Raw genomic sequence first — 9,739 nt, 5'->3', positions numbered from 1 at the left:
CTTTCCCTAGTGCCTCTTTGCACTTGTAACGTATGTACCTAAATTAATAATGCAGTTCTGGTCAAACACCCACACAAAGAGAAATGATTCAGGTGAATTTAACCCATGCTTTGATTTTCATTATTTTCATGCTCTGAAATTAATCCATCTAGGATGTGTTAACTAACACGATTGTGGGAGTCCTTTCACAATGTTCACATGTATCACATCATCACACAGTACACTTTAAAATATATTACAATTTTATTTGTCAGTTATATCTTAATAAAGCTAAAAAATGAAAACTAATCCATCCAAGAATCTATAATAGCAAATACATTTTAAAGCACTTTTTTTAACTGTTAGAGAATAATGTTCTATATTCTTTTCCTTTTTTCTAAAGATGTACAACAGTTGTCACTTTTTAAAAATCTGAATTTAAGCTAATGAGCTTCAGAAATCAAATAGTCACATATTCTTCATTCAATTAGCCTGATATACAAAGAAGTTAGTAAGTTGATGAATTTATCTTCTATAGCTTAGTAAATAGTACAGATGAAAGGAAGTGATTTTGGAAATAAAGCCCTAATTCTGGCACATAACCAATACGTCCCTGTTATGCTAGTTAAACTGTGTTTTTATGAAAAAAAAGGTTCGAAATATCACCGTATACTTGTGCAGTCATTCAACATGAATTAAAAACATACTTCGTGCCAGAACCTGTGCTTAGTATCAGACCGTTTATCTTCTACCTGTTCCACTCCTCCAGAACCTAACAGCTATCCAAGCAAGAATCTTAAAATAAAAACAAGGAAATATTGAACTGACTCATAAAACATTTTTCAGTGACTCATTTCTTCCTCCAAGATTTCCTACACACTCACTGAAGCAGGAAAGTTCTTCAGCAATCCCTTTCATCTTGTGAATTAGTTTAGGAAGTATTTAAATAGAAATAAAATTCAAGGGATTCCAGGGGTCAATTGGCAATTTGAAATGCAATATTCCTGCAAAATACCTAAAGGCAAAATAGAGCAACAAAAAGCCTGCAAGAAAACAGTCCCTGCATACCAGAATCTCTTGAATTTATAGTCAAGAACATCCAATTGAGAGACATTGACCTTTGTAACAAGAATCTGGAAAATCAGAGCAACATGAATGGGTCAAAGTATTCATAAAAAGGAAAGTGCTTAGATGGACATTATGCATTTTTTATAATTAAACATAGTTTACTGTTTGCTAACAAAGAAGATACAGCAATCAAGTAGTAGCTTCCTGGAAAATAGAGATAAAGTTTTCATCTTCATCTTATCTGAGTTTTCTTAATGCGTCTCCTCTACGGCCTCTTATTTGCCTTTCGCTCACATTTCTAGTAGCCTTGCATGGTATTCCTTTAAGTTCTGGCTGCTCTCCAATGCTTGGTATCTCTTTAATTTGCTGTGCTGTTCTTGCAGAACATGTTTCTTCTAATGCCAGCGATAGCGAAAGTAGCTACCGTAAGTTATTGCTTTGGTTTGTGATTCTTTTCTTTGCAGTTGCCCCTTTGCCTGTGGTGTGCATTTCAGATTTTTGCTGTCGTTGTTTTTCAATTGCTGCCCTTTATCATCCTCATCCAAAGCAAATGGCTTGAAATGAAATCATCATCTGATGTGGAAAGATACCAAAGACACTAGGGCGGCGGGTGGACTCGTGATTTGTGCGAGAGGTAGCAGTCTTGCTAATAAATGACTCCAACCTCAGTTGGCTGGGGCCTGATGATGCAATTTTCCTAGAGAAGGTGGGGGTAAAGTTCAGCTTGGTGGATTCTGACATTCTGCCCTCCAAAATAATTTAAACTCCCTGCAGGAAGGTTGAAAAGTTGTCATGGTTTTATTTTCCTTCTCATTTTGCCTTTCCTTTCTGTTCCTGGCTCCCCTTTACAAGAGAAATCCTGATAAATTACAGGGTTCCTTTTAAATGGAGCATGAACCTTATATATCTCTTCTCTCCTTGATTAATATTTTGAGGTAGATACTATGTTATATCTAACTTTAAATTTTGATGGTTGGGAAGAGATGAAAAAGTTTCATCCTCTAATGTTGAAGGAGCTCACATTTTGTTTAAAAGTGAACAAATCTTGGATCAGAAAGCTTAACTGAAAAGGTAGGTAACTATTTAAAACTTATTTCTGGTGTTTGTTTGGTCACCTCAAGCCATTTGCTTAGTGATATAAAAATATTCACCAAATGCCAAGCACATCCTTTTTATCTGTTCTTGTGGTTTCTTGCCACTTACAGGTTTTTGGTGACTAAAAATAGGTACATGTTATTACTGGGATCCTTACAATTTCTGTAATATTTATTTATACGCCTTAGTGAAATGGGTTACTCAAAAAGCAATTGCTGAGGATATTAGAAAATTGCAGGCCCAATACATATGACCCTCAGCTACCAAGATAGAAATTGGTTGGAGGTTTCTGTTTTGGGGGTTTTTTTGTTTTGTTTTTGTTTTTTGTCTTTTTGCTTGTGTTAACTGAAAACAAGAATAGAATCGCTTTTATTTTTGTATTTTTCCATTACAGCATGGTAATTTACAAGACCATGCCTTTTTTGAGGTGGAATGTCAGATAGTGTTCTTGAAGTGTGACAAATTCAATCTGGATCTTGAGAAAGGCTTTGGATAACCAGATTGGTAGAAAAATAGAAAAAAAAGCACAAAAGAGGAAAGATGACAGATGGAGGAGGAAGATGAAACACACCACAGAACGAAATGAAGAAGAGGTGTAATGAGATGCCTTTGATCAACCAAATAATATTAGAACCCCCTCATTTCCTTCCTCAACAGAATAAGTCCTGCTGATGAAAGGAATGAAAGCATTCTTGTTCTTAACGTGATCTTTAACATTTGTACATTCTTCCTACTTTTATACTTTTATGATTATCCCAAGTTGGGAAAATATTTGCCTTCCCCCATCTCTTCATTTGGTTTTAAAACAAGGAAACCTGGCTGGTTAAGAAGTGGCCAAAGATTATCTTCCCTGCGCCTGAAGTACCCTCAGTGTAGTATAAGGAAAATATAACTTATTTGTTGGGTTTCATGGAGACCCTTGGCCCTAATTTCTTTGGCATCAGTTTTCAATTTTTAAGTGTTGTGCTTGCATCCTGTAGATACAGGTAGAGAAAGGGAAAACATCAGATCTTGTTCTTTCAGTCCCTTTTGTGGAAAGTATATAGGAACTACCTTTTCCTTCAGAAATCTTTTTTTAGAGTATTTCAGAAGCCCCTCTCTTCTCCTTCAGAGATGGGAATGTTCTTCCCAGAACCATTAAGTTATAAAAATTGCACCAGGGCTTTCAGCTGTTTGACAGGCTTTTGATTGCAATGCTCCAAGATGAAATCAATAATTCTTTTCACCCTCAAATAGTAAGTACACATAAATGTTTATTGAGTGAATAAAGGAAACACTTGGAAACAGCTTGAATTATCTATGAGAAGAGAGTTGGAACTGGACTCTAGGATATCACTAGAGAAAATGTGGAGTCTAATAATCTGTATTGGCTTGGGTCTCATCTGAGGGTACAGAAGGTTAGCCATTTAAATTGTTTCCTTTACAAATGAACAGAAGTAAGAAGAGCCTTTGTCATAACTTAGAGGGGAAAAAAGGATATTTCTTTCTCCAGGATAGAAATATCAGGAATTACAGAGGAATATTCTTTAGTTCATTCATCATCTGCTCTATGTCATGCTCTCTCATAGGCACCTTGAGACCCAATATGAATCCCAATGAACTCTGGAACTCAACACACGTATAGGGAGAGAGAGAGAGAGAGAGGTCAATACATTAAAAAAGCACAAAGTGTGACTGTTTCTAGAATAAAAGTCTGGCCCAAGAATAGTGGGGCTTCAGAGATGATTTCAAAGAAGAAGGGGCCTTTGAGCTGAGCTTTGGAAAGATGAGGCACTTGCCAGCTCAGTAAGTTGAAGAAGAAACTTTCCAGAAAGGGCGGTGACATGACAAAAGACAGAGAGGCCTGGGACAGACACGGTTTCGTGAAAGTGCCATTTTGAAATCAAACGAGGCTGGATTTTTCTACTGAATTCCTCCTGGCTTTTGCTGTAATTATGACTAACTTCTATGTTTTGTGGATAGCAGTATAGACAAATACAAAAAAGACCTCTTTTTACTAATGTTCAGGTGTTATTTTTTACTCTTAGAACCATTCCATGTCCACTCAGGGACAAAATGGCTAAAAAAATAGTCAGTGGTTAGAAAGAAGAGCCCAGGCCCGTGTGTTTCACAGCTCCAGAGGGCACCATTCACACTGCATTCTGGAGTTACAGATTGTGCCAACCTTACTTGAAAGCCTCATATATTTTCTGAGATACACACACATACACATGAATTTACACTAACCTCAGTTTCTAATAAGTAGCTCAGACCTTTGCTGCACCATCTCAAGAATTATAGAATAATTATTTTTTCCGAAGCCCAAGTATATTGAGCACCAGCTAAAATGCAGTTAGTTACAATGCACATTGTCTAATTATGCAAGATGCCATCTCAAACCTTGCAAATCTCTACAAGCTGAAGACCTGCCTTCCGTAAAGCCCAGTGAAGCTCTTTATGTCAGTATGGGTATGGGGGAGCTGGTGATTATCCTCCTAACGCATTGGTGCTCATCAGTTAAGTAGGATTTTCAAAACAAGGATCTTGAAGAAATGATCTGAGTGAAATTGAGATACTGAAATGAGGAGACCCCAGACTTTCCCTCTGGAATCAGTGCCCGTATTCTCCTTTCTCCACTCGTCTCAAGTTTTGCCCTTATATTTCCTCTAGTTCTTTAGTCCTTACAAAGCAATTTTATTACATCTATTATTAGCTCATTTGATTTCTGCAACAAAATTATGAGATATACCTTGTATTAATACCCCGTTTTACAGATGAGGAAGCTGAAGTTCCAAAGAGCTAACACCTCACTAATATGATGGCACTGCAAGGCCAAGTCAGGATAGTTTAATTCTGAAACTTACACATTTTCACTCTTCCCTATAGTTTGTAATCCAAGCCTCTTCATGTTTTATCTAGTACATTTCAACCATTTCATACGACCTATCAAGTTAATACAAGCAGCAATATTTATATAGCATTAACTATGTAATAAGCCTGATTTTAAGGGCACTGGGTATAGTAACAGATCTTCTGAAGATCCTTTGAAGACACTGAATCACTGATTCACCATGTGACCTTGAAGAAATCCCTGACCGTTTTTGAACCTCAGTTCTCTCCTATGTAAAATGACTAGCTTGGATTAGAACAGAGATATAAGAAACAGATTTTAATCAAGATTGCCCTTTGACCAGCTGGTAGTAGCTGCCTGAAGAATTGTATTGAAAAGTATTGAGGCCAAGTGAGGCTCAGCAGTAATTCGGGCAATGATCGATTTGTGATGCATGTCGAGCGTTCGGAAAGGGGAGTGACATCATCATGTGCTACAGACTTTCCGTCTGTAAACCACATGAACTCCAAACCCTTTCTTAGCACTAACATTCTGTGGCTCTAGGAACCCAGTTAATTCTTCATAATTTATCCAGTGCAGACACTAAACACTAAATTTAGAACATTTAATATCCTGCCACTGGTCTTCACTTCCCTCCTCTCTCTTTTCTAGTTTTGAAAAAGTTCTAAAAAAGAACAACTTGTTTTTCCTTATCATGAGGGCATATTTGGGTCTTACTCCAAATCCCTCTTACTGTGACTTGCTTCCAGTTTAAAGATGGTGTTCGTGGAGATGGTTACAACGGTGTCTGCCAAGTCTCTGCCAGCCACAGGCGTCCACCCCCAGTACTGTGCCGCTCTCCCCTTTCCAGCCATGCAGTTGCCAAAACAAGACCAAGTAATTGTTCGTACCCTTGTGTTGGCTGTTATTTCTGAGTGCCGACACCTCCTGAGCAAAAGATAGAAAAACTACTAAGGATGACTATTCTATGGAGATGACACAGCAGCATTTAAAAAAAAAAAGAGTTGGCGTTTGCAGATGGAGCACTTTATGCCCTGTCAGTGACTCTGACCCAGGTTCAGCTCCTTTCTCTGCCACCCACCATTTGTTCATTTATAAGTTCTGCCCCTATATCCCAGCCTCCACAGAGAATTCTACATCTCTGGCCTTTTTGAGACAGTGCCATATACTGAACAAGGAGTCAAAAAAGGTGTAGTTTTGAATGTTGACTCTACTACTTACTAACTGAGGAAACAGGCCCCGTCTCTGAGCCTCAGCTTCTTCATCTGTAAGGTGGAGATCATCAGAGCACCTACCTCAAAAGAAATGGCTGTGAAAAATAGGAAGCAATGGCTGTGAAAGCCTTTTATAGCATGTAAAGTGCTATGCAGACATGAAGAATTATCTTTCTTTCACTGCTGTGGCTTTTTTATTTCTCCCCCTAGTAATCTCCCTCCCACTACCCCTAGGGCTTTTCATTCTTGAACATGAAAGTGAAAATTGGTTTCAGGTGCTGAGTTCACAGTTGTTATGTAATACCAGCTGCCGTAGCATCCCTGTAGGCTTCCTTACATAGTGCCTGATTGTCACAGGGTCTTCAGAATTGGGATGGGCCTTGACATAAGGGATGCTGTCACTGCTGTCTGCCAGTCTTACTGCTCTGAACAAGAACCAGTGCTTTCTGTAGGTTAGAAGTAAACCAAAAAGCAGTGGATAAATGAAGAACTACAGAACTCTGTTCTAACAAAGTCAGTCAAAGCTATGTTGCTTTGGCCTAGTTTTCTGAATCACACATTGTAGTTACTGACACCAAATATTTTATTTAAGGTTTGCCTTTAGAATGTCCCATCAGAATGATTTGCAAGGCCATTTTAAAGAGATTCCCATGGGAACACGAGGTGTTATATTTATTTAGAGAAAACCACACTTCCCAAAATGAAAGTGTATAGACAGGAACACAAAGTAGAACCTGTCTTTGGCTTCTTTTCTCATCCTGTCCCCTACCACTAGAATCAGAATGCAAATTCATTGTCGTCTTTCTTTATGTTAAGTACTGGGGACACAGTGGTGACTGTGGTATGGGGTTCCCAGTCTGGTGCAGAGGCATAAGTATCACCTGATATTTAAAACCTCTGTTATCTATCCCATGGTCAGGATTCTCCTACCACATATTAATAGTTCCATGGAGATTTCTCTGGACGTTAGTCTATCATTGCAGTGTTAGTCTACCATGCTTCTGTCTCTAAAGCTATGCTTTTTTCCCCAACCATTTTTACACTTATCCTCTGAATTCCTATGACCTCTGCATATCTCAGCCTTTAGATAACTAGAGCTTAGCAATCAGTCACCTTTATTATTTTTTGGCCCAGCCTCTGTAAATTTTAGTCATTTCATTTTTTTTAAAGGAAATCACTTTTTCCTGAATAAAAAAAAAAATCATGAATCTGATTCCTCACATACCAAACCCCTGCCCTGATGTGGGAAGGTCCCCTGAACACTTTTGGAGCAGCCATGGGTAGGTTCCACTTAGAAGAAGCACCAATGCCTGTTCTCCGTGACTTTAGGAAGTGGCCTAGCAGTGCCATTCTGAGAGTGCGCCCTGCTTGAGGGGTGAGGTAAGACGTGACGTAGGCCTGGGGCCAGTTCTCACACTTGAAAAAGTAAGACACCCTCACTTCCCCCCACACCCCACCCCAGCTGTAATTCATAGCTTTACCCATATATCGTTTAATTTCCCAAAATCAGTTGTCATTATCAAAACTGTCTGTAATACTAACTCCTTTTATGACATTAACTCACCCGAGGCTGTGACTTCTGAAGGAGCAGCACATGGCTTTGAGAGACTGTGAACGTGTTTCAGGGGCTCTGAGGAGATAAAGCAATGAGACTCATTGCCCTTTGGTTTCAGGAAACAGTACCTCATATTATACTCCTCCTCTATAGAAAAGCATACAAAAAGCCCTTTTCAACAGCCCTGAACAATTTCCGCACCAAAAGATAGTTGGTCCTGGGCCTATGCAAATAAAAGAATAGAGCCTTCGGGGTTTGCAGCTGAATCAGACTCATCTCGTGCCTAGTTCATCAACTGGGCAAAATAGATGATTAAAAAACATAATTGCCTGAAACCAATTTACTTTTCATGGTTATGTGTTGACTTGAGGCTCATCGTGAATCAGAAGGCTTATAGCAAATGACACTGGAGGGGGCCGACCCTTATGCTACATTGTCTTCCTTACTTCTCTTTTCAAAGTTTCAAGGCTAGATTTAGCAGCAATTAGAACCAGTGATACAGGGTCCTCCTCAATTTTTTTATCTTCTTAATTGACCCAGCATTTTCTTGATGAATTAACAGAGTAAAATCCTCCGAGCCCTGTAGTGTGTGCTGCTGAAGTTTTTGTCTCGTAAATGAAACAAGCAGACATTTGCTTTTGAACGTTCTTCTTTGGGAAATAAAACGGAAGATGAAATAAAAGGTCCAGAAATTCTGGTAATGTAGCAGTAAACTATTGGAAGGCCCCTCTGCTTGAACTCAGTGGGTTCCTTTTAAGGAGGAATGCTGGGTATGAGGCCATAGTGCTGCGTTTCTCAGTGTCAGACGGAAGGCGGTCTCTTAGACGGCCAGCCTCCGGTTGTTCCTTAGACTTATGACCTTCGATCACCTGACACTGTAATACTGCTAAACAGCTTTATGGGGGTGAAGGGATTTGGGGAATAGTTCAGGGAGGGAGAGAGCAGGGAAATTAACCCTGAAGTGGGTCTGTTTCCTGGGTTGCAGAGCAGGACTTGTAGCTGTGGTTTGTGATTCGTTGTTAGTCCACCGTAATTTTCCTTTTTTCTCTTCTCAGGAGGACAAGAAGACTTCATTCTTTCTTATGAGCCTGTCACAAGACAGGAAAGTAAGTTTCCCAGCACTTTGGTTCCCCTGATTGACACCATTACAGAATAAAGAGTGAAGGACTAAGGAAAATAAACTCCTTAATAGTCAGCAGTTCCCAGGCCAGACCGTGCTCTCTCTTTGGCCCTGTGACCAAGCAAACAGCTTCCCTGCTGAATGTGGGCAATGACAGCTCCCAAGAGAATGGAACTGCCCTCCAGATGGGAAAGAGCACATCCAAATCATAAAGAGCCCCACCTGCAGGATCGATGCATAAAATCTCCATGCAGATTGACATCCACTCAGTATTAAGAAGGGCTTTTTAGCAGACCTGTCATAAGGTATAAGCTACCTTCTAGGCTGCTCCGAAGCCTGGGAGGAATTTATACAGAGGCTAATGGCATCAGAGGAGGAATTGTACCAAATGAACTTTAGAGTTCCTTGTAACCCCATGATTACAAAGGAATTGGGAAAATCCAAGCAGAGTATGGAGAGTATTTTGAGCTAAGGAAAAGAAATTATAAAAACGTAAGGTGTAGACTTCCCTGGTGGCGCAGTGGTTGAGAGTCGCCTGCCGATGCAGGGGACACCGGTTCGTGCCCTGGTCCAGGAAGATCCCACATGCTGCGGAGTGGCTGGGCCCGTGAGCCATGGCCGCTGAGCCTGCACGTCCGGAACCTGTGCTCCGCAACGGGAGAGGCCACAACAGTGAGAGGCCCACGTACCACAAAAAAAAAAACATAAGGTGTCATTACTGCAGATGATTACTTTTTAAAGTCATTGCCTAAACAGTGGTCAAATAGCTACTTTTTCTCCCATTCAATTGACTGAATTCAGTAGTTGTTTTGACATTGTGTAGGCATAACTGTAGAGTAAGCAAAACCTCTCTAAATGTTTCTTTTCATTGACAGACA

At 39.8% G+C, this 9,739-nt stretch overlaps 1 protein-coding gene across 5 annotated transcripts in view; it reads left to right on the top strand.

The window, feature by feature from the left end:
• The window catches only part of DLG2 (discs large MAGUK scaffold protein 2), a 1,040,068-nt gene that overhangs the window by 1,016,196 nt on the left and 14,133 nt on the right, over positions 1 to 9,739 (top strand). For 4 of the 5 annotated variants that reach the window (XM_007456974.1, XM_007456973.1, XM_007456971.1 and 1 more), the window contains one exon: positions 8,797 to 8,847. In XM_007456974.1, the coding sequence (XP_007457036.1) occupies positions 8,797 to 8,847 (51 nt within the window). Of the gene's footprint in view, positions 1 to 1,430; positions 1,473 to 8,796; positions 8,848 to 9,739 lie in introns of all 5 variants that reach the window. The other variant, XM_007456975.1, reaches the window with a different exon arrangement.

This window comes from Lipotes vexillifer, unplaced genomic scaffold (assembly GCF_000442215.2).
Source record: "Lipotes vexillifer unplaced genomic scaffold, Lipotes_vexillifer_v1.1 scaffold1457, whole genome shotgun sequence".
In the NCBI taxonomy this organism is placed as follows: Eukaryota; Metazoa; Chordata; class Mammalia; order Artiodactyla; family Lipotidae; genus Lipotes; species Lipotes vexillifer.
The sequence above is the reverse complement of the archived record's forward strand: the minus strand, read 5'-3'. Positions and strand labels throughout refer to the sequence as shown.